General features: G+C 38.9%; 1 protein-coding gene across 4 annotated transcripts in view; it reads right to left on the bottom strand.

Annotated features, from left to right (window-relative positions):
* The window catches only part of MINDY2 (MINDY lysine 48 deubiquitinase 2), a 66,031-nt gene extending 43,468 nt beyond the window's left edge, over window positions 1-22,563 (bottom strand). The window contains exons 1-4 of one of the 4 annotated variants that reach the window (XM_036258206.1): window positions 21,642-21,658; window positions 8,096-8,153; window positions 1,209-1,255; window positions 647-711 (exon numbers count right to left, since the gene is read on the bottom strand). In XM_036258206.1, coding sequence (XP_036114099.1) covers window positions 647-711; window positions 1,209-1,254 — 111 coding nt within the window. In that variant the 5' untranslated portion in view covers window position 1,255; window positions 8,096-8,153; window positions 21,642-21,658. Of the gene's footprint in view, window positions 1-646; window positions 712-1,208; window positions 1,256-7,156; window positions 7,181-8,095; window positions 8,154-14,823; window positions 14,845-21,641 lie in introns of those variants that run through there. The other 3 variants (XM_036258196.1, XM_036258201.1, XM_036258215.1) reach the window with 3 other exon arrangements.
* Window positions 22,564-25,929: the final 3,366 nt, after the last annotated feature.

The raw sequence follows: 25,929 nt of genomic DNA, 5'->3' as shown, positions 1-25,929 counted from the left end.
AGGAAGAATACTGAAGAAAAGGAAGCTCTACTTCAGTGGTTCTCAACCTTCCTAATGCCGCGACTCTTTAATATAGTTCCTCATGTTGTGGTGACCCCCAACCATAAAATTACTGTCATTGCTATTTCATAACTGTAATTTTACTACTGTTAAGTCTTAGGCGACCCCTGTGACAGGGTTGTTCGACCCTGGAAGGGGTTGCGACCCACAGGTTGAGAACCGCTGCTCTACTTGCTTTCTTCCAATTGCAATAGTTTTGAACCTAGTAACCCCTCTTATATTACAGAAAAGAATCTCTAAAGAACATACTAAGAAATGTGAACACAGTGAAACTGTGAAACAGCAGGGTCCTAATTGTCCTAATGACATAGCTGAGACATCATTGCTCAAATTTCTCCTAAGTATAACCTAATTATAAAATATTAATAAATGGAAAGATGAATCAATGACAAAATCACTTGAAAATCAACTTTGCAAAGAAAATACCAGGTTATCATTCTACACAGACCTGTAGAATAATATCTATGTTTCATTCTATATAGCATATATATTCTTATGAAACAAAGACTGGCCACTGATAGAGAATAATAAATACATCCTTGTTAAAACTTACATATTTTAATGTAATAAAAATTATTTCTATTACCTGCTCATAGTTTAAACGTTGAATTTCTGAAATTTCTTTTGGCTTTGCATCAAGCATGTAATCTCCTGTAACAAGAAATTGTGAAGATGCCTTTTAAAAATATTAGATTATAGCAACAGGTGACATATACAATTTACCCCCCAATTCTATTCAGAGAAAATTGGTATTAACTATTTGCTAGTCTCACATATATATATTTTAAATCCCCATCTGAGGATATGCCCATTGATTTTAGGGAGGTACAAACATCGATCAGTTGCAGCCCACCCCCATCCCCCACCCCCGTGTCCCTCTACCCCTGGGATCAAACCCACAACCTAGGTATGTGCCTTGACCGGGAATCCACCCCACAACCCCTCAGTGTACGGGACAATACGCCAACCAACCAAGTGAGCCACATCAGCCAGGTAGTTTCACATCTTTTTTTCAATATACGTACTCTATGCTTTTGAGCTTTCTCTATCTTCCATTTTATAATATATCTGAGCATCTTTCCATGTCACTACAATAAGGCTGCATCAAGTTTCACTGTTATTAACAGTATAACTATTAACCTCATTACCTTTCCAAGAATGGGTGTTAACCAGTCTTCTAAATGTTTGCGCCATTCTGAGAAGTAAACAAAATTTTTTGCATTTAAAAAATTGATATCTTTTATATGTATTTTTCTTTGGTATCCCCTTTTTAATATATGTATGACTTTTGGCATATGTGACATCTTTTTAAATTTTATTTTGTGGCACCTTTTAAATATATATAGCTTCATTTTAACACCTGCAGTGCCTTTTTATCTATATTTTGCCTTTTTAATTATATATTAACTATTTATACTCCTTTTCTTTGAATTGCCTGCTTATACAAGTATTATTTCGTCTTACTGAAATGTAAAAACTCTTTTTAAATTATAGAAATTAGAACATTTACTGTTATATGTGTAGTAAACATTTTCCCCCATATTGGCTTCTGACTTTATGGTAAATTTTTTGTCTATTTTTTTTTTGTGATACAGAAATATGTCATTTTAATATAGTCAAATTCTTCTATTATAGCTTCTGGGTTGGATGTTATGTTTAAAAGATCTTCACCTCTTAAAAGTATATAAACAGTCCTGGCTGGTGTGGCTCAGTCAGTTAGAGTGTCATCCTGTACATTAGGGGACAGTAAGGTGGTGGATTCGATTCTGTTTAGGACACATATCCAGATTGCAGGTTTGATCCTGGGTCAGGGCGCGTGTGGTAGATAGCTGATTGATGTTTGTCTCTCTCTCCCCTTTCCTCTCTCTAAAATCAATATTTAAAAAAGTAAACAAACATCTATATATGCCTTCTTCACGTAATTTTATGTCTTTTTAAATGTTTAAATATTTAATTTACCTGGAATTTATTTTGACATAGTTATATATGAAACCAACTTCTCACCTAGCCTCCCAAATCACTAACAAGTTAATGAAATTATTTATACTACAACCTTTATTTTCCAATTAAAAATAAACTTCTAAAGTATTCTCTTAAATTTTCCAACTCTGCTTAAAGAACTCCTATGAACATTAATATACTATTTGTATTTTTTTTGGTTAATCCTCTCCCAAGGATATTTTTTCCATTGATTTCTAGAGAGAGTGGAAGGGAAGGAGGGAATGAAGGGTAGAGAGAGAAAGAAACATCAATGTGAGAAAGACACATCGATTGGTTGCCTCTTGTACACCCTGACTGGGGCCAGGGATTGAACCTGTAACCCAGGTATGTGCCCTCAACTAGAAATCGAACCCAAGACCCTCTAGTACACAGGCTGACACTCTAACCACTGAGCAACACCAGCCATGGCTATTATTTGTGCTTTTAATTAGAATTTTAAGATAGCAAACCTAACTAGGAAATATTTTATTCTGCATAGGTACAAAACTCCAAAAGCACTAAATAATTGATTTTCAGATACATAAGCAAGTCTACTTAACAAATATTTCTGAATCCTTACTATATATAGCACATTTGTGTGCCATATACATGTACATATATATATATATATGAACATAACCGAGAACATAATTGGTATACTTGTATCCTATATTTCATTTGATAGAAGAATCAGATATTTTTAAATGGCTTTAAGGTAACATCTTATAGTTTTAGATACCTAAATAAATCTTTTCTCAAGAGTGCTGTTTTGTCTAGCTTATCTGAAATTGGTCAACAACATTATTTCTATCAATAATTATCAAGCTCTTCCCAAAAGTAGCCAGAGGTGACCTCTGAAAATGGTTCGTTATTCACTTGACCCAGAAAACCCCACAAACTCATGCAAACCAAGAGGTTCAAATTTTGTGTTCACTTTCAATTTTTTTTTTCTTTATTGGTTTTAGAGAGAGAGGGAGAGATAAAACCATCATTGAGAACATCCATTGGCCGCCACCTGCATGCCCCCCCACTGGAGATTTGGCCCACAACCTGGGCATGTGTCCTGACTGGGAATTGAATCAACGGCCTCTTGGTGCATGGGTCAATGCTTAACCACTGAGCCACACTGGCCGGGCTCCTGCTCACCTTAAGAACACCCAAGATGACCTGGCTGGTTTGGCTCAGCGGTTAGAGCATTGGCCTGTGGACCAAAAAGTCGCAGGTTTGATTCCGGTCAAGGGCACATACCTCGGTTGCGGTTCAGTCCCGGGCCCTGGTCAGGGTCATGCAGAAGGCAACCAGTCGATGTGTCTCTCTCATACTGATGTCTCTCTCTGTCTCTCTCTCTCTCTCTCTCTCACACACACACACACACACACACACACTCTATCTGAAGATACATGGAAAAATATCCTCGGGTGAGGATTTAAAAAAAAAAAAAGAACACTTGAGAAACTTCCCAGGTCATCAAGGGTATGCATATTTGAAAACCACCAAATGTCTGAAGGATGTCTCTTTATACCAGCAATGTGTGCCATTCCATCATTACAATGGTGGAGTTGGTAGGTGTGCCTGGGCCAAACAGTAGGGCTGGACACAGAGCTGGTGGCCCAAAGAGTGCTGAATTTTTGCTGTATGTGCTTAAAAATGAAAAGAGTGATGCTAAACTTTAGAGTTTAGATGAAGATTCTCTGATCATTGAACACATCCAGGTGAGCAAAGCTCCCAAGATGCGGCATAGAACTTACAGAGCTCATGAGTGGATTAACCCATACATGAGCTCTCCCTGCCACAATGAGATGATTCTTACTGAAAAAGAACAGATTGTTCCTAAAACAGAAGAGGAGGTTGCATAGAAGAAAAAGATATCCCAGAAAAAAACTGAAGAAATAAACACTATGGCCTAGGAGTAAATTCAACATAAACTAAATACTAATAAAAGTAAAAAACAAACAAACAAAAAACACTCCTTATTGGAAGTTTATTATGTGTTTAGTAATGGGTTAAAACAAATACTAGGAAATGAATGATTCTCTTAAAAAATAATTTGGTTGGGCAAAGAAAGCAGAATAATAATAAAGTAAAATATAATTAAAATGTAATGTGTCTTTTATTAGTCGAATCATCATACCAACTATTTCAGATGAGTAGAATTATATGTAGTATAAATTCCACTTTGTGTTACACTTTGTTTTACATTATCTTCCTACCCATTTTCTGCCTTCCACCTACACTTCCTCCCCACCTTATTTTATTAGCTCTCATAGTACTTCTTAGGTATCCTAGCTTGTCCTGTCCCTTTCTTTATGCCAAAGCTTTCCAACAAGCCTTGTCTATGTACGGCCCTGCTCTACTATTCTAGTAACAGAAATTTCCAAAACAAAATTCACTCCTCCTCTAACCTATGCCAATCAAAATTCCCATTCCCTGTGGTTCCTCAGCTAGGTGCTAGGAAAGGAATTAATGGTTTCTCTTATAATCTTTCTACTAGTGTTTGCTTATTAACTCAAAAGCATCTCTAGTTTCTCTAGAGAACTGCAGTAATCTCAAGAGAAGAAAGTTCAAATAGTTTAGAAAATTAAACAATTTGTCCTGGCATGACTGGCCCTGAATAAAGTTTACTTTGGGCGTGGCAAATTCTTCAGAATCTTTCTCATATCACTCTTGCTCACTTCTCACCCACTCTCCATTAGGATATTACTTTCATGCTCGTCCCTAGTAGCTGAGTCCCCAAGACTTCCAAACTTCTTTCACTACCCTAGATCTAGATATTTCTTCATCAAGTTTTCTTTTTCCCTATTAAAATTTTCTGCCCTATGTCCTGCTTCCTCAAGGCTTTGCTAGCTAACATTTAGATGAATTTAATATACCGAACCTCTTCCCTGCTATTACCACCCTCTACTTGCCTTTGTCTGCAATACCTTCTGAGACAAAATGAGCTCTTTGTTACACTCCTGTTGGCTCAATCTGAGGATTTCCAATTTTCCCTTGTATCCACTACAGGCAGGTTTTAATACCATGCACTTGTGGAAGTTACCAATGACCTTCTTATTGGCTCAATTAATGGTCAATTTTTAAGTTTTCTTCCTGCTTGAACTATTAGCCACATTTGATTCAGCTAACATCTCACTCTTCATTGAAACTCTTCTTCATTTTGATTCTAGGAAATCAGTCTCCTTTTTTTCCTTCTACCTGGCTGAGCACACCTGTTCTTCCTTCTTCCCCAACTTCTTATCACTGGCATATCCAGAATCAGTTCATTGATCTTTTCCCTTCTCTATCTACATTTATCCTCTTCATGATCTAACTTAGTGTAATTCACTTTATATATGTTTTCTGCTTCTAAATGTATATTTACAAGCTAGATCTGTACTGTCTAATACATTAGCCACTATCAATATATGGCAATATAAATTTAAATTAATATTAAATTTAATATTCAGTTACTCAGTCACAGCAGTGTGTGTGTATGTATATATTTAAACATGTTTTTATTGACTTTTTAGAGAGAGAGGAAGGGAGAGATAGAAACATTGATGAGAGAGAACATCAACTGGCTACCTCCTGCATGCCCCTCACTGGGGATTGTGCCCACAACCTGAGCATACACCCTGACCTGGAATCAAACAGGTGATCTCTTAGAGCATGGGTCAATGCTTAACCACTGAGCCACACCAGCTTTGTGAGAGACAGAAACATCAATGTGAGTGAGAACCATCTATTGGCTGCCTCCTTGCACGCACCCTACTGGGGATTGAGCCAGCAACCCCAGCATGTGCTCTGATGGGGAATCAAACTGGGACCTCTCAGTCTAAGGGTCGATGCTCAATCCACTGAGCCACACCGGCCAGGCACAGCAATATTTTAAGAGCTTAAGAGCCACATGTGGCTAGTGGCTTCCAACTGGACAGCACAGATACAGAACATTTCTATCACCAAAGAAAGTTCCACTGTACAGCACTGATCCAGATCTCTCATCTGAACTCTTATAATTTTTTTTTTCTTTTTAATTAAATTAATTAATTTATTTTTGTTATAGATGTTTCTCCTTTTTCCCCCACTGACTCCCCTCTCCCCACCCTGTCCCCAGCTTTGTTGTCCATGTCCACTGTTCATGCATACATGCATATGAACTCTTATAATTTTATATTCAACTGCCTTCCTGAGATCTCCACTTTTCAACAAACATCTCAAAATCTAAATCCTGATATTTATCCCTAAACATGTTCCCTATATTGTTTCCTATTCCAGTTGACGGTAACTCAATACTTCCAGCTGTTCAAGCCAAAAACCATGGGCTGACCCTTTACTCCATGTTCATTCTCCCTCCATATTCAGCTGATCAGCAAATTTTGTAAACTCTATCTCCAAAACTTGAACACATTTTACAGTCTCCACTTCTACTACCCTGTTTGAAGCTACAACCACCTTTGCCAGTTGTAATAGCTTCCTGATCTCTCTGCTTCTGTCCTTACCCCCTAAGTTCTATTTTCAACACCACAGCCAGAGAATTCTTGTTAAACTCAAAGTCAGATCATGTCAGTTCTCTACTGACAATTTCTCTAGTGACTTCCCACCTCACTTCCAGCAAAAGTCAAAGTTTCTAAAATAGTCTGCAGAGCCCTATATGATCCAACCCTATTACTTCTCTAATATCATTTCTGACTACCTCCCCTTCACACACTTCTTGGCAGTCATACTGGCTGTTCCTCAAAAGCATCAAACATATTTTAGCCTTCCCATGAAATATAATTTAGAAATCACAAAGTCTAAGGATCACTAAGTGAGACTAAAAGAGATAGAGAAATTCTATTTCTAGATATCTAGGTATTCAAGATAACCTACCCATATCTATGAGGTTCCCTAGCCAGTAAATGGAATTGAGTTATACATACAGAAAAGGTCTTCCAAAAGCTGCAATCTCAATTACTTTGCTAAGCCTACATCTCACAAAAATCAGTTAGTTAGCTGTCTGGGATGCCAAAGACAAAGTAGTCAGATGACAATTTTTTTTTTTTTTAATAAAAGTTTAGCCCTGGCCAGTTTGGCTCAGCGGTTAGAATGTCAGCCTGCGGTCCAGAGAGACCCGGGTTTGGTTCCCGCTAAGGGCACGTACCTCAGTTGCAGTTTGTCCCCGGCCGTGGATGGGTCGTGCGGGTGGCAACCACTCGATGTGTCCCTTTCACATCGATGTTTCTCTCTCTCTCTCTCTTTCCTTCCCACTCTATCTGAACAAGATATGGAAAAAGGTACTCGGGTGAGGATAAAATATAAAATAAAATAAAAATAAAAGTTTAATTACTAAAAACAACTGTGAGAATATGGATTAAGATGTCCTATTTGGTAATAGTATAAATACATAAACTTTTATTTGCTAAATTGTAAAAGATCTCAGTGTGATATACAACTACCTGCTTTGTAAACAAGATCTACTCAATGCAGCTGCAAACTGTGTATTGATGGTCTGTTCTGAAATAAGATGCTTGCACAAGAATGCAATTCAATACAGTACTTCCCTCACCAAGAAAATTTTGCTATGAAAAAGTTTCAGATAAACTTAACTGTGTGCTTACTATTGTAAATGTTTTACATTCTGGTACAAGCCCCTATGTCACTGCGGGGACACTGTAGCTAACGTTTCATAAACTGGCATAGGTTCATAAATCATACTTTGGGAAGCACTGCTTTAAATCAGCTCCTGGTCTTTATTCAAGTCTAATCAGCATTTTTAAAAACAGTTTCTACATGCAATGTCAGAATGTCTGTGCCACTTCTCATTCTGCAATTTATTAGAATTAATATATAGCTTGTTGTTTTCTACATGTTGTTAGTCTCCTTATTTATATTATAGGATTTTAATCCTGGTCAGAAAAAAGGCTTTAACATCCCAAAAGAGAAATATACTGATAAAAATTTTTAGTTAAGAGATTAAAAATTTTAATTTAAAAATAGATTATATAATAGTTCTGGAATGTGAGATTTGATAACATATGAGCTTTTAAAACTTTATTTTATTTTAAAAGAGATATAAAATCATCCACTTTTCAATACTAACCTAAATATTCCATCAGTTGTTCAGCAGTTATGATTTCCATCATCGGTGGAAGTTTCACCTGAAAAACAAATTTTTTTTCAATAAAATCAAATGTTTTAGGTGATTAAAGTGTTTTTTCTGTCAGAAATATAAATATGTATGTGTATATATGCATCTGCATACATTAACATTCACATTATCAAAATCTTTATAATAAATCTTTATAGAATATAACAGTCAATCCTATCACAATAAAATTGACAGAATGGTAACAGCCTCAGAGACACTGAGAAATCTGTTTTCAAAGCCTAGTGCTCTGCCTTTTACCACCCACCATGATTGTCATTAGGCATCTGCAACAGTGAAGTGCATGATAGAAAATGCAGTGAAAGGGCGGGAAGAGGCACCAAACATGTTGTGACAGGTGACTCTCTGAGCAGTTTTACTGAAAACAGGCTTAATCACAGCTCAGTATCCCATTACCTTAGTCTACCTTGGCCATTTTTTATTGTTGAATGGTTAACGTAAATACAGTATTAAAGTATTTGTCACACACTGAAGAATTCAGATTGTATTATTCCACTTGTAAAGTTTACAAACAGGCAAAATTAAGCTATATTGTTAAGAGCTGCATTCTTGATGATAAAATTACTAAGAAAAGTAAAAAAATGGATACTATAAAATCAGGATTATGGTTAGCCCTAGGGATAAGAGAAGTGATAGCTGGAAAGGAGCATATAAGACATATCTGGGGTGCTGACAGTGCTTTATTTCTTGACTTGCATGTAGTTCTGCTGTTTGCTTTATAATAACTTGTTAAACTGGACATTTCTGTTTTATGTACTCTTCTTATATTCCACAATAAAATCGTTAAAAGTATATACATATTCAAGTTTCTAAAGCTAATTCAGCTGCAACACATCAGTCTAAATTAATTTTTCAAATGAACTGTCATGAGTTACACAGATATTACCACTAATGATTGTAAATATTTTAACTGACTTATTCAAAAGCATACTCTGTGGTATATTCATAGGAGAAAAATAAATACTGTGGGATGCAAACTCAAAGTAATTAACATAACAATGATAGGAGAATAGAAGCATAATGTAAAATTTTTCAGAACTATTTTCTATTCAGCCATGGAAATTATTTAAATCAGCAATTTCTTCCATTCTCCCAAGTGTTGAAAAAGGTCCTCTGGGTATTTGTTACCAAATGTGGTAATAGCATGCCACAATTTTTTGCTTGTTTGTTTTTATCAATGAATAAAATAGATAACTCAGAACAATGTGAGACCCTCTGAGAGCATATATGATAGTTGATGCTTATGATTTAGGCATCCAGAAGATTTATCACTCAGTGAAACCAGAGATTACATCAGAGGTTTTGATCATTACTCAATCCTAATTATTTTTTCTTTTTAAATTGAAACTCATTAGCAAATCATGGTCCCTGCCTGTTTTTCTAAATAAAGTTTTATTGAAACATGACTTATGTATTGTTTGGTTGCTTTTGCACTGTGGTAGCAAAGTTAAATCTTTGCAACAGGGGCCACATTAGCTCACAAAACCTAACATACATACATATATATATGTGTGTGTGTGTGTATATATATATATATATATATTTTATCCTCACCCGAGGAATTTTTTCCATTTCTTGTTCAGATAGAGTGGGAGGGAGAGAGAGAGAAAAACATCGATGTGAAAGGGACACATCGAGTGGCTGCTACCTGCACGACCCAACCAGGGCTGGGGAAAAACTGCAACCGAGGTACATGCCCTTAGCGGGAACCGAACCCGGGTCTCTCTGGACCGCAGGCTGACGCTCTAACCGCTGAGCCAAACCGGCCAGGGCCAAAACTTAACAAATTTACTATCTGGTCCTTTACAAGAAAAGTTTACTGATCCTTGCTTTAGATTATTTTAACTGTTATTATATAGCATTTTATCAAGGTGCTTCAGAACTGCTTTTGAATGTCTGATATTTAAAGCAGTAGTTTATATTCACTGTGAATGTTTATATTCTAAGCAACGGTCAGACCAATCTGAAAAACCATTGCACCTAGCAATGTTTTTTAAATAAGACCTATATATTCTTTTATTCCAGACATATTCACTACTGAAATATATTCACCAGAAAATCCCACAAAGCTTATCTTCTGCTTTGGTTAATGTAGTAATCATACAATAAAATTATCAAGATAAGAAACAAAGGCACTAACAAGTATATGTATTTGGGAAATACACTCTACATACAAACTTCTATAAACAGATAATTTCAGGGTTTAGCCTTGGAATTTCCAAATAATAATTACCTAGCATGTGTTTCTTCAAATATTTAAAATAGGAAATGACAATCTCTATATTGATTTTAGAAGTGGTACAAGAAATACACAAATATTTTAGCTGACTTATTCACAAGCATACTCAGTGGTATATTCATTTTCTGAATCTTAGCCAATAAAATAACCTGGATGTTCATTAAAACTAGAAACAAAATACAATAGTGAAGAAAAATGCCTGCCTCTCACTAATACTTTGGAGCCATCAACATATCTTATTTTCTTTTAACCACAATATTCCTGAAAGCTTGCTTCTCTTTTTGCTTTCCTCTACTACCATTACCTCAAAAGTCATTGTCAAGGTTTTATTAATGATCCTAAGACTTTTCACTCCTTTGTCGCTTTAGATTTTATTAAAGAGAAACAGTTTATGGGATTGCTAGCAAAGAATACAGAACAATTGTGGCACTGTCTGAAACTCTAAATTTTATTCCTTTATTGATTTTAGAGAGAGAAGTGAGAGGGAGAAAGAGAAACATTGATGAGAGAGAACATCACTTGGCCGCCTCCTACATGCCCCCCACTGGGGATTGGGCCCATAACCTGGGCATGTGTCCTGACCAGGAATTGAACTGGTGACCTCTTGGTGCATGGGTTGATGCTCAACCACTGAGCCACCGGCTGAACTAAAACTCTAAATTAAAAAAGAAAAAAAAGGAATAAAGTATGACCTAGGTTCTCAGGTGGTCCTCTTAGTAATAATCTATGATGTTTGTAAGAAAATGATAGTACTTTGTACTTCAATGTATACATGGGTGCTTGGAAGGTACTCTCTTAGGTAGTTTGAAAAGTTTTCCTAAAACTTGAGCAAAGCCTCTCAGCACATATTAACACATAGTTCCAAATTAGTGAAAGTCCAGCCTTAGGCAATGTTGCTCAGTGGTTAGAGTGTTGGCCCACACACCCAAGGGTCTCGGGTTTGATTTCTGGTCAAGACCATGTACCCAGGTTTCAGGTTCGATCCCTGGCACTGGCCGGGGCATGTGCAACAGGCAACCAATCGATGTGTCTCTCTTACATCGATGTTTCTTTTTTCTCTCCCCCTCCCTCCATCCCTTCTACTCTCTCTAAAAATCAATAGAGAAAATATCCTCAGGTGAGAATTGACAAAAAAGAATCCAAATAAAATGAAGCTTTTATTTTCTAGAAAAATAAAGTATGTCTTATATTATAAATAAGATTTTATTGTATTAACTAGATTAATAATAAGTATAGTAAGAATAAATTAACAAAAGGAAATAGGTATTCCAACTCCAAATATTCATTATAAGATAAACCTCATTAATTTAGCCTAATTATTCTGCAATTCTTAGTCATTTAAAATATATTTTATTTTATTTATTTATTTATTTTTCATGAGAGGGACACATTGATTGGTTGCCTCCCGGGGACCAACTGCAACCGACTGGAATTGAACCCACAACTCTTTGGTCCACGGGCCAATGCTCTAACCATTGAGCCAAACCAGCCAGGGCTAAAGTATATTTTAGAAGATATTCAAATGAGACCAAAAATAAAAACAACAAAACCTCTGTTTAAAGTGTTAATAAAACATTAAAACAGGAATGTGAAACATCCCAAAAATGATATGCCAAGATTTTTATATTCTGAGAAGGAAAGAAATTCAGGGGACCCAGAAATAACTAAGAAATAAGAAGCAGTTTATATATAGGTGATGGTAAGTATGAAAATAACCAGCCAAAGAACATCATTAAATGTTTCATGAGCATATCAATTAATAAGTACTCAAGAAATATATAGTTTGAATTCTAATATCTCTTTAAAGTTAGGGAGATACTTGAGGGGATGAAAAATTAAGTATTTACCCATCTCTGCTCTTTAAGAAAGTCAGGAAAACATTTAAATGTATTGAACTTCTATTAATTGCCATTCAATTGCATTTTACCCTAATCCACAACAGTCCCATTAAGCAGGCATTATTAGCCTTCACTCAAAGAATAAATGAAGGCATTAAAAAGTTAATTTGTCCAGCCCTGGCCAGTTTGGCTCAGGGGTTGGAGCATCAGCATGCGGACCAGAGTCCCAGGTTCGGTTCCCGCTAGGAGCACGTACCAAAAAAAAAAAAGTTAATTTGTCCAAAGCAGCAGTGGTGTGAATTAAGATCTGACTTCCAAGCCAATTACCCTTTCCACTATACCAGCATTTATAGACTTTTAAAAACGGCAAAACACTTTCTTTCAATGAAATCTTATGTAAAACACCATCTGAAATATTTTAAATGAAGACTTGACAGAACTTTGTGACCAATGAAAACTGGAGGATAATGGAGGAAAGAAGTTGACTCCAAGGCTCAGAAGACTTTAAAAATCAAGATCTATACAAGCAATAAAAAGAAATTTGGTAAGGGAAGGTTAAGTTTGTAGAAGAAAATGATGTCTGCTTCAGAACTGTGAAGTTTAGTTTGCATTCAAACAGAAAGTTGAATTAGAGCTCAAGACATAACCACTTTTTTTTTTTAAAGAGAGAGAGAAACATCAGTGTGAAAGATACATTGATTGGCCACCTCCTGCACGCCCCCTACTGGGGATTGAGCCCGCAACCTGGGCATGTGCCTTGACCAGGAATTGAACTGGGACCTCTCAATCCATGAGACAATGCTCGATCCACTGAGCATTGGACAAGAGATAACAACTTTTAATTTGTACATGAAATATGTGATTCTTGTGCTGCCACCCACACAACCCCAACCTGGGCTGGGGACAAACTGCAACCAAGGTACGTGCCCTTAGCGGCAATCGAACCTGGGACTGTCGGGTCTGCACGCCGATACTCTAACTGCTGAGCCAAACTGGCCAGGGCAAGAAATTATTTTTTAAAATATCAGCAGTAGCATTAATGGGAATAAAACGGAAGAAATGTATCTTTTTTTTCAAAGTAAGGATTGAGAAATTTAAGGACCCTTTCAACATGCCTTTAATTCTGGCCATAGTAAATAACCTTATGTACTATAAGCTTCTATACATCATGCTTTAAATTCTAATTTCTTATATGTCGTATTCATTTATTATTAAAATAGTTATTGCACTTAAAAACATTAAAATTCAGACTTTTTGGTAAACCTGACTTGCTACTTGCCATCAGTATTTCAAATCAGTAAAATTTTATAAAAGACAACCTTCAACTTAGATCAATTTGAAACATTTTCATCATCAATTTTTATAATAATTTAGAGTCTATTCTCAGAGTAATACCAATGCCTATTTAAAATTATTTAAAACCATCAGATATATTCACACATATTAGATTTTCAAGAATGTCCTATTTTATACACAATTTAAAGGGTTTTGGGTAATGAAGAATGTTGTTACAGTGAAATTTACCAGTAAAAGATTTACTAGTAAAAGAAGATGTCTTCAGTTCAAAATTCACTGGAATTATATTTAAGATGCTCAGCAAGGTTACCATGCTGAAAAGTCTACCCCCCAATTAAAAGCTGACAGGAAAACGTTTCCATTAATTGCTTGAAAGACAGATGGAAATAGGTTAAAACAAGAGACCAGTTAGAAGGCTACTGAAGTAGGCCAGGTGAGAGATGAAGGTGGCCTGAACTAGAGTGATAGTTTGCAGGGTCAATCCCTGGCCCCATTTGGGAGGCAACCAATCAATGTGTTTCTCTCACACTGATGTTTTTCTCTTTCTCTCCCTCCCTCCCTTCCACTCTATTTAAAAAGTAAATAAATAAATGGAAAAAATATCCTCAGGTTAGGATTAACAACAACAACAAAAAAGTCAAACAATGTATATGATAGGCCCTGGATGGTTTGGCTCAGCGGTTAGAGCGCCGGCCTGTGGTCCAGAGAGACCTGGGTTCGGTTCCCGCTAAGCGCATGTACCTCGGTTGGGTCGTGCAGGTGGCAGCCACTCGATGTGTCCCTTTCACGTCGATGTTTCTCTCTCTCTCTTCCTCTCTCTCCCTCCCTCCCGCTCTATCTGAACAAAAAATGAAAAAATGCCCTCAGGTGAGGATTAAAAAAAAAAAAACTTAATAAACTATGATGGGAAAGACAAGTTCATTCACCACAGAACCCAAGAAAGGCTTGAAATGAGAAGTGTCAGATAAATTCACAAGTCACGGGATAAAGCATAAGGGCTAAAAATGGATGGGAGTCTATAGAAAGAGCACTGGTACCAGCTTCCCCAGGATTTGTTCTAAGAAATCATGAAGTCTATCTATGCTTCTCTGACTTTTTCACTGGCTCTTCCACCATGCTTTGTCTTAGATTTATTGTCCACAGGCAACCATCCTCAATTTTCTATATGTAGAAAATAGAAACAATATCTACAAAGAATTTCATGATGTCGTTGAAAAAATTAAGAGAAAATGCATATAATGTATATAAAATATTTAGCATGACACCTAGACATAAAAAGGAGTACTTACCATGATTATTCAAAGTTTTGATTACTGGTACCACCTGTTCTCAAATGTCCTTCACCTGAGACTCAACATAGACAAGGTTGGATGGGGAATGGGAAGGTTTTCCACTGAAAAATGACACCACAGCAAGGGCAGAGGACTAAATGAACACATTGCTAATAGGACAATCGCCCACAGGCAGTATTCACACTATCATCAGCCCTCATCTCAGAAATCCAGAGATACTACATCAATCCTAATTCTTAGGAGAGACTGGAAATGAAAGCCTCTGAGGTGTTACTTGCACCTATTGTGTAAACAAAACTATCATTGTGTGAAATTTTTAATCTCTTCTTATAGGATCTATATTAAAAACAGGGTGGGCAGAGGCTAAAATGGAATTTTTGGCTCACCATCTGTTCTTCCATTTTTATAAGTAATAAGTACACTCAGAAAACCTCAACAGAGCTTTCTGTCTACTTTAGAAAAACAGGAATATGAGAAAATTTGTGTGATTGCAATGTTCCTACAAGTAAGAAAGTAAAAAGTAAAACCCAGTCAGAAGCAAGAATAGGTGTCTGTGAAGAGTGTGAGAAAAGTCATCAAGGAGGGAGGAAGGACTAGAGCAAAAACTCCTGCTGGCAAGAGGCTTACCCTTGTGGTGCCTCATTTTGCAGGTAATAATGACACAGAGGATATGTGCATTTGAACTTTGAATTTTCTGTTAATGGCCTATTACTCATCTTGCTATTGTGTTGTTCATCTTTTTTCTTTCTCATTTATAAGGGCTCTTTGCAAATTAAGAAATTAGCTCCTAGACATGTAATCTGGCAAATTGTTCCCTCAGTTTGTAGTGTTTATCTAGTTCCTGGTAGGTTTTTTTTTTTTTTTTTTTTTGGAGGGGCGGTGTCTTTTTGTCCTATTTTTCTTTAACCTTAAACATATTTTTTTTTATACAGAATCAAGTATATTAATCCTTATTTTATAGTTTCTAGGTTTAATGTCTGAAGAAACCAGTTTAAAGTAATAAAGACTTGCTTCAGAACCCTGGTGTGCCTCACTTGACTTGGAGTAGGAGATGGTCACAGCTCCTATTAAGCAAAGAAAGAGAGGGGAAAAAAATTTCCTACCCAAAAGAGCCAGAGAAGAGAAGAAATGTGCTTCCAGTATCTTAAATCAGAAAAGTGCATTCATTTTTCTATTAAAATGCTACATGATGAACGATTAGCTGCATAATGATTAGATATGACAATAGTACATGTCCTCTATCACAATGTATAGTATAAATTATATGTAAGTTTTTTTTGAGTGTGTTAGCCTCAAAACCTATAACATTCTTTTTTTTCCCCTCACCTGAGGACATTTTCCCATTTTTGTTCAGATAGAGTGGGAGGGAGAGAGAGAGGAAGAGAGAGAGAGAGAGAGAGAGAACCATCAACGTGAAAGGGACACATCAAGTGGCTGCCTCTTGCACAACCCCAACCAGGGCCAGGGACAAATCTCAACCGAGGTACGGCACGGGCACTTGGCTGGAATCAAACCCACAATTCATTGGTCTGTGGGCTGACGCTCTAACCGCTGAGCCAAACTTGCCAGGGCTATAACATTCTTTCCATAAGAAAACAAAAGTATGACAAAGCAGGGACTCTCTCTATTATTAAATTAATATCTTCATAAACAAAAATATTAAGGCAGAAACTTTTTAAAATGTTTCATAACATAAAACATAATTCATATGCAAAAGTAGAAAAATAAAAGCATAAAGGCCCTGGCCGGATTGGCTCAGCAGTTAGTGTCGCAGGAGGTCCAAAGGGTCGAGGGTTCAATTTCCAGTCAAGGGCATGTACATACCTGGGTTGTAGGTTCAATTCCTGCCCTGGTCTGGGCCATGTGGAAGGCAACCAATCGATGTGTCTTTCTCACATGGATGTTCCTCTCTCTCTCTCTCTTTCCCCCTCCCTCCCTCCCTTCCACTCTATTAAAAAAAAAAAAATCAGCCCCTGCTCAGTGGTTAGAGCGTTGGCCTGCGATATAGAGAGACCCAGGTTCAGTTCCCACTAAGGGCACGTACCTCAGTTGCAGTTTGTCCCCGGCCCTGGTTGGGTCGTGTGGGTGGCAACCACTCGATGTGTCCCTTTCATGTCGATGTTTTTCTCTCTCTCTCTTTACCTCCCACTCTATCTGAACAAAATATGGAAAAATGTCCTTGGGTGAGGATTAAGAAAAAAAAAAAAAAAATCAGTGGCCCAGCTGGTGTGGCTCAGTGGATTGAGCATCTTACCATGGACTGAAGGTCTTTGTTCAATTCCAGGTCAGAGCACATGCCCAAGTTGTGCACTCCATCCCCAGTAGGGGGCATGCAGAAGGCAGCCAATTGATGTTTTTCTCTCACATGGATGTTTCTATGTCTCTCTCTCCCTTCATCTCTCTCCAAAAGAATCAATAAAAATACATCAAAATATATATATATTTAAAAAAATATTTTTAATTGATTTTTTTAGATAGAGAAGAAGGGAGATGGGAAGAGAGAGACAGAAACATAGATTGACTGCCCCATGTATAGGAGCATGCCCCATTACTGGGGATCGAGTCTGCAATCTGAGTATGTGCCCTGACCAGGAATCAAACAAGCAACCTCTTGGTGCATGGGATGACGCTCAATCCACTCAGTCACACCAGCTGGGCTGCCTCTCTATGTTAACATAACCTTATTTCTGTATATATCTGCCTTGACCCATTCCTTCCATTACTTCAGAAAATGAGACTGCTCTTCCTTTCCTCTGAAGAGAACGTTATCACCTGTTCTGGAACCTGTATCACCCTGACTGTTCAGCAACCTTGTCCTTACACCTGTCCTTTTTGGCAAAATCTTTCCTATTCCACCAGCTCCGTGATGCTGTTGAATTTGACAATAATAACTAACCACTTTTTTTTTAAATTAGTTTCTCTCTCAGACTATTATCATGACACTTCCCTATTTCTAGTTCTTATTCACATCTCAAATTGTGCCTATACTGGTTTCTTTTACACTCTCTCTGCCTTACCACTTAGCATTCCCCTCTCCCTACCAAGTTTAATCTTTATTCCTCTTTTCTCTGTCTACTGAAGAATGGGTTAGAAAAGGGAATGAGGAAATAGATGGAGCATAGGGAAGATGTTTATGCTGGCAATTTGTAGCTCCTCACATATATTGGGGTAGAAAAAAGTTGACAACGATTGCTCACCACCCTCACTTATTCTTATAGCTACCATACTTGCATCTATGTAATATTTCCCCAATTCAAATTTTCTCTATAATTTTGCCCTCTTTCTGAGACCCAGTCTATGTTTCTAGAGGTATAATGAACATTTATATTTTTTATGTCCCACTATCAGACATTTCCAACGTGACACAACCTAATGCTGACATCAACTTTCCCATCTAAAACACCTTCTGTTTTTTGAATGACCCAAGAAATCTCCATTTCCCAGATTAGAAAAAGTGGTATCATCTTCTTCATTTCCTATATCCAGGTAGTAATCAACTCATCATTTAGGCTACAGCATCAAAGAGAAGGGGTGAAGAATTCCCCATCCAAAAAAGCTATCCTTATCAATTCTTCCTGCTACACTCACTGCAGTCTTACTTCTAGTCTAATCTCAAACAAAAAGGCCACTTTCACCATGTCATGCCTCTGTCTAGTAATTTATAATAGCTCCCTATTATCAGCTATATATAAAGTTTAAACACACCCAGTGATGGGTCCTCTGAAATCTGACAACTACCTTCATACCCTATTTACTATTTTTCTCTACTATAGCATTTCTCAATCTTTTTGGTCTCAGGACCCTCTACAGTCTTAAAATTATTAGGAACCCCAAAGAGCTTTTGTCTATGTGGGTTACATCTATCAATACTTAACTGTACTGAAAATGAAAACTGAGAAAAATTTTAAACAGAAGAATACACAAACACACACTCCAGTAACTGTCAGAGTAATGATATCATCACACGTCATATAGCCTGGAAAACTCCACTGACACTTGTGAGAGAATGAGAGTGAAAAAAAGCAAATAATATTTTAGTATAATTATGAAAATAGTTTCGACTTCTAAAACCCCTCACTCACTTTAAGAACACTGTTCTAGCCCTGGCCGGTTTTGCTCAGCGGTTGGAGCGTCGGCCTGCGGTCCGGAGAGACCCGGGTTCGGTTCCCGCTAAGGGCATGTACCTGGGTTGCAGTTTGTCCCCAGCCCTGGTCGGTCGTGCGGCTCGATGTGTTCCTTTCACGTCGATGTTTCTCTCTCTCTCTCTGTTCCTCTCTCTCCCTCCCACTCTACCTGAACAAAAAATGGAAAAATGTCCTTGGGTGAGGATAAAAAAAAAAAAAGAACACTGTTCTATCTGACCTTGATTCTTTTAATGCCTCCCTATCCATCATTGATGATTACTGATTAGTAATTTTTGTGTGCAGCAATAGCCTGGAGGCAGAAAGAAGACTAAAAACCACAGATTTATTAAATAATCTTCAAATTCATTAGCATGCCTGCTTATTCAAAATCTAACCCCATTTATTAATTTTATTTCCTGCCATTGCATTTTCTTTCCCTCCTCCACCATATTCCCCAAATAGAACAAACCTTTTTCTGCTTTAACATCTTTGAATACAGTATTCCCTCTACCTGGAAGGCCTTCTCTCACTCATCCTTCAGACCCACTTCAGAGGTTACCACTTCTTTGAATCTTTCTCTTGACACATCCCATCCCCAATTACCATTTTCTCTGTAACTCCATAGCACATTTAGAACTTCTCACACTGTACCATAATTACTGTTCATCTGTCTGTCTCCCCACTAACAGTTACCTACATGAGGGCAGACTTGCATCTTACTGGTCTTTGTATTTCTAGTACCTCACATAGTGGGAACTCAAACGTTTGATCATTCACTTGAAGTCATGTCTTTCAGAGTGAGTTCAATGCTCAATATCCCCAAATATTTCATAATACTTGTTCCTTCCTCTGAACTTCTGCAGTACTATATAGAAACTAAAAAAAAAAAAAAAGAAAAGCCTAAAGGAAATTGTTATAACCTTCCTACAAAAAGACTGGGAACTCTGGACCACAGGATCAGGTCTAATTCCCTAGTCTAATATTCAAGAGCCTACATTAAGTGGTTCTTTTTCACCTTTCTTCCCCCCCCATTATTCTCCAATATGAACTGACTACTACTGTCATCCAATACACACATGCACATGCACACACACATACACAATCCATTTTATTTTTCCCCTTTTGTTTATATTCTTCTCTCTCCCAGGAATTCCATTTCCTTGTTATTTTAAATTCTACTTTTCCTTAAAAGCTTGACCCAAAAATTCCAGGAAGCTCTCTGGCACTATGCCAGACCAAAGGAAAATTTCTTCTTTTAGGATATCTAATGCATTTCTATTTGTTTCCTATAACCTAGTATTTATAGTGTATTGTCTTGCATTGTTCTTTAATAATTTCAAGTAAATCAATGCTGCAATCCCAAATAGCTTGACAGCTTTTTAAGAGCAGGCACAGTCTTTCGTGTTTGTTTTATTTTTGCTAATCTTCACCCAAGAATATTTTTCCATTGATTTTTAGATAGCGTGGGAGGGAGGGAAGGAGGAAGGGATGGAGAGGGGGGGGGAGAGGGAGAGAGGGAGGGAGAGAGAGAGAGAGAAGAGAGAGAGAAGAGAGAGAGAGAGAGAGAGAGAGAGAAACATTGATGTGAGACACACATCTATTAGTTGCTTTCTGTGCCCTAACCAGGGACAGGATTGAACCTGCAACTCATGTACCTGCCCTTGAATGGGAATGGAACCCTCAACCATTCGGTCTGTAAGCCAAAGCTCTAAACAGAGCAAAACCGTCCAGGGCTCCCTTAACTTGATTTTCTCCCTAACTGGTCACAATACTCCAGGTTATTTTTTTCTAGGGAACATTTTATCATTAGACGTAATTATCAATTTGAAAATAAAATATGCTATGAGATGTACCTTCTCAGCACCTTAAAACTGCAAGCTCAAATAAGACACTCCATTTATAGAGAACTCACTCTGAGTCCTCAACATACTTACTTTTGAAGGCCCTTCCTTTTTATGATCCTTTACCTTGAATATATCTTTTCTTATTTTAGTTGTTACAATTTTAGCTCCCTTAACACATTCTGATGTGTGGTTACTGATAATGCCAAAGTATTTAAGAAGAACCAAAGAAGAGGCAAGTAAAAGTCATGCATAAATGGAAAATATAATCTTTGAAAACCAAAAAGTCATGGTAATTGGGTATTAGACCAATACTTTACCTTAAATGGAATTTGTCTAAGGGGCTACATTTTCTTTATCACCATTTCCTTAAGTATCTACACCCAAATGGCACAAGCATTTGCTGGAAAATAGACTAAACATAACCACCATAACTTGGTCTCTGACGTCATGGATTGATGATAACTCCTGAAAATCATTTTCCCTATTATTCACTCTTTTACATATGTGATAAAGTCAGTAAGAAGAAATAACACAGAAAAATACAGTTTAAATATAATCGTACGGTTTTGGATGCTCTAAGTCCTAGTTTTGGTACATACATCGGTCACCCCTGAATGTTAAACTCTTATTTAAACACTACAAGAGAAACCTGAGGTTGCCAGCAATTCTGACATACATATAATATGCTCTCAACAAGGGAGTCCTCGAATGAATCTCATGTAATAAGAAAGGGGAACTGATGAATGAGGAAAGAAAGGAGGAAGACATCAGTTGACATGCAGCAGCTTCTCTACCCCATTTCCCTCCTCCCCAAAAGCTGTAGGAAATAGGAAGCTGCAGAATGTACCTTCCAGGCCAGAAGCAAAACATTGAGGATGGCCAGCAAAGGGCAGGGTCCGTTTTCATTCTGGGTGATGATGGGTGTGTGCTCTTCCTTCCACTGGATCCACTTGATGTGATAGACAGATTGTCCCGGGAAGCGTTCCTTGGAGGCCGCGAGCACCTGAGCTGCCTCCCCCGCCCCCTCCTCCTCCTCCCCTCTGCACAGAGGCACAGCCCCGGGCAACACCGCCGCGCCGCCCTCCTCCTCCTCCTCCTCCGGGACCCTGCTCTCAGCTCCTTCCTCACTATTGAACTCGGAGCTACTGGGGAAAGAATGCAGGTTAGAGAACGACTCCAGGGAGTCCAGGCTCGGCGATTCCCCGGGAGGGCTCGGGTCACTGCAACTGCTGCTGAGGCCGCCGGCGCTGTTGGGTTCTTCGGAGCCCGAGGCCGCCAGCTCTGCCCGGCAGGTGCCAGCGGGATCAGGCCGGGCGCCCGCGTCTCCGGCAGGACCCAAGCCATGGCCCGCTCCGGCCTCGGCTGTCTCCGGGGAGACGGTCACCTTGTGCTGCCCTCTCGGAGGCACCTTCTGGACAGCAGGACTCTCCAAATCGCTCTCCTGCATGTCCAAGCCCTGGAAAGAGCTGCAGGGTCCGGGAACCCGAGGAGAGCTGGCGGGAGAAGCCGCGTCCGGGAGGCTCCTCCCGGCGGCCGCCGCCCCCTGCCCATTCCGGCCGCTGCTCTCCGCCGCCCATACTTCGGGACCATCCCCAGCGGCGAGCCATGTCTCCTGTAGCCCTTCCTGCGGAGAAGCTGGCGCTGGCCCAGCGGCCACCCCGTGTTCTAGCGGCTGCAGGCTCTTGGGGCCGCTCTCCATACCCAGCCGCCCGCCCCTCGCTCTAAAGAGACCGCGGCGGGTTTTCCTCAGCCAGCGCCTCCGACGCCATGACAGCGGCACTGGCAGCTCCAGCGCCCTAGCGCAGCCTCGGCCAGGCACGTCACGGGGAGGGCACCGGGAGCGCGCGCGCGGGCCGCCGCGCGCTCGGCCAGCTCTGGGCGTGCCCGCGCGCCGCCTGCGGACGGCGAACCACGCGGCCCTCCCCGCCCGCGCGCGCTGCGGGGCCGCGGGAGAGCGCGCTGGGAAGGCGGGGAGTGGCGGGCGTAGACAGAAGGGCGTGGTCTGGCGGGCGTGGCCGGGAGGGCGTGGCCAGGAGAAAAACATCCTCTCACTATGTGACCGGAAGTTGAACTCCGGGGCAGCCAGACCGCAAGCGGCTTATTTAAAGGCAAGGCGGGCGGCTCACAGCTTGGCTGTGATCCTGAAGCGCTGGATCCTGTGTGTCCCAGTCTTGGCCTCATAAATGAAGAGTTGGCGGTGCTTGTAGTATTTGGAAAAGAGCTCGCTCTTGAAGGGTTCAGATTTGTTTTCCCAGCTCGCAGTATGGAAAATCGGGGGAATTTCTTACCAGATGCAGATTTTAAAGGCTGGGATCTACTCGAGATGTCTGGATTACTACACTGAACAGATTCCAGTTTCCCTCCGTTTTGGCTGAGAAATATAGCTCCCACAAACTGCCGGTGAAAACGTTCGCCGTATTTGAGGCATGAGTGCGGTGGTGGATATTGGCCTGCGCACGGAAAAAAAAAAACAGAAATGGCACTTTGGGCCAATAATAATAAATTAGCTTGAGCTTGAATTAGCCAAGTCTTCGCGGTTTTGTTAACTTGGCTTCGCTTTGCTTGGAGTCGGAAGAGCCTGTTCCTGAAAAAAGTGACTTTTCTCATTTGAACTTAAACCTCATAAAGCCATGCAATTATCAGGGAGGACAGAGTAAGCTGGAAGTTTTTTTGGAGACAAAATGGATTTGGGTCCTATTTAGACCTGTTCCAGACAAAAAGTCAGTAAAAACTTTCCCTTAAAAAAACTTTCAATATTTTCTATGATCTGGGGATACAAAAATTGACAAAACAGGTCCTTTATAGTCAAACATATAAATGCCTGATGCCTAATAATAGAATGTAATCTTTTGTATCTATTTTAGTTAGAGAATATAGACAAAATTGCAAAGTAGTGTTTCATTCACTCATTTAACACATTTCAGTACCAACTACATTACCGGATACTATGTTTGGCACTGGAGATGTCATGCTAAATAAGAGAAAGAGCTCATCACTTCATGGGGTTTACTGTTAAGTGTTTGTTTTATTATTTTTTTTCTTTTTCTTCTTATTGTTACATGTTTAATGCTTGCTTGGGAAGTATGATTTCCTGATAATGCAGAAGATGGAGCTTCTTCCACCTTTTTACACTGACAATATTATGGTGTCCGTCCAACTCTTGGAAAAGAGGAAAATTAGAAAAGGTAATGAAAAATTTCTTCAGAATATTGTTTTTAGGAGTTTTGGTTTTGGTTTCCAGTAACACGATTCCAGTTTGTAAGCAATAAATACAGACTCGAATTTTTCCCTGAAAAAAGGTTGCAAATTAAGATATATGCTGCTGGCCTTGGCCAGAGTGATTCAGGGGTTAGAGCGTCTGCTCAAGCACTGAGGGGTCTCTTGTTAGATTCCTGGTCAAGGTCATGAACCCGGGTTGCAGGTTTGATCCTCAGCTCTGGTTGGGCTCCTGCTGAGGCAACCAACACATGGATCTACCCACCCCCTCTCCCCTTTACTTTCTCTAAAAATCCATGGAAAAAATATCCTCGGGTGAGAATTAACAAACAAAAATATATCCTGCTGGACTAAGTAAGCACTTTACAGTATTTAGGGTCATTAGGTGCAAAAGAGAATATTGCAGATTTTAGGAAATCCAGAGTTTTGCATGGAGCCTTGATTATAAAAAGGAGATTTATAAAAACGTGTAATATGGCCCTGGCCGGTTTGGCTCAGCGGTTAGAGCGTTGGCCTGTGGTCTGGAGAGACCCGGGTTTGGTTCCCGCTAAGGGCACGTAACTCAGTTGCAGTTTGTCCCCGGCCCTGGTTGGGTTGTGCGGGTGGCAGCTACTTGATGTGTCCCTTTCGCGTCAATGTTTCTCTCTTTCTCTCTCCCTCCCACTCTATTTGAACAAAATATCAAAAAATGTCCTCAGATGAGGATAAAAAAAAAAATGTGTAATATGAATAAGTTGAATGAATGAATGAATCGTTTACAGGCCAGAAAACATAGTAGAGCCAAAAACCATGAAACACATGTTTCAAATAATGGCCTTTCACCATTTAAAACAAACAAACAAAACCCTACTTAAATAAACCTGTACTTACTCTGGTAGTTTTTATTGGTATATGTTTCAAATGCTCACACACATAATTTAATAATTTATTAAAACAAAAAGAAACAGAACCATTTTTTCTTTTCATATGTTGCCTGCAATTACATAAGCCAAGATGAACAGCTGTGGAACAGTATGTATTTTCTTTTAGTTTGTGAAAATGTACATAGTTATTTTTCTAAGATAGGTGAGAAGTGGCATCTAGGGGGAAATCAGAAAATAATAAACTAAAAAAGTCTCCTTTTTTGCTTACATATATCTTTATTTAAATGTGATATAAAATATACCATTGTAAAATAAAATGGCTACTTTCTAAATTTTAAATTATTTTTCTTTTCTTTTTTTTTTTTAATCCTCACCCGAGGACATTTTTCCATTTTTTGTTCAGGTAGAGTGGGAGGGAGAGAGAGGAACAGAGAGAGAGAGAGAAACATCGATGTGAAAGGAACACATCGAGTGGCTGCCACCCGCACAACCGACCAGGGCCGGGGACAAACTGCAACCGAGGTACGCGCCCTTAGCGGGAACCGAACCCGGGTCTCTCAGGACCGCAGGCCAACGCTCTAACCGCTGAACCAAACTGGCCAGGGCTAAAATTATTTTTCAATATGTAAATGTAATAGTCTTAAAAGTCAAATAGATTATATAAAAACAAAGCAGTTTTCTCCACACTTTTTTAAACCTAAATTAAAAACAATTTTTAGCCTAGCCGGTGTGGCTTACTGGTTGAGTGCCAACCCATGCACTAGGAAGTCGCTGGTTTGATTCCTGGTCAGGGCACATGCCCAAGTTGTAGGCCCAATCCCCAGTTGGGGGCATGCAGGAAGTGGCCAATCAATGTTCTCTTTCATCAGTGTCTCTCTCTCTCTCTCTCTCTCTCTCAAATCAATAAAGAAAAAATATTTTCAAAAAACAAAACAATTTTTAATTAAATGTATTGGGGTAACATTAGCTAATAACATCATATAATTTTTCTCCACACTTTTGAGTTGTTTTTTTTAGAAGCAGTCCCATTCAACTCCTACATATTTTTTAGCTCCT

This window comes from Molossus molossus, unplaced genomic scaffold, assembly GCF_014108415.1.
Source record: "Molossus molossus isolate mMolMol1 unplaced genomic scaffold, mMolMol1.p scaffold_m16_p_1, whole genome shotgun sequence".
Taxonomy (NCBI): Eukaryota; Metazoa; Chordata; class Mammalia; order Chiroptera; family Molossidae; genus Molossus; species Molossus molossus.
This window is presented reverse-complemented; position numbering and strand designations above follow the sequence as displayed.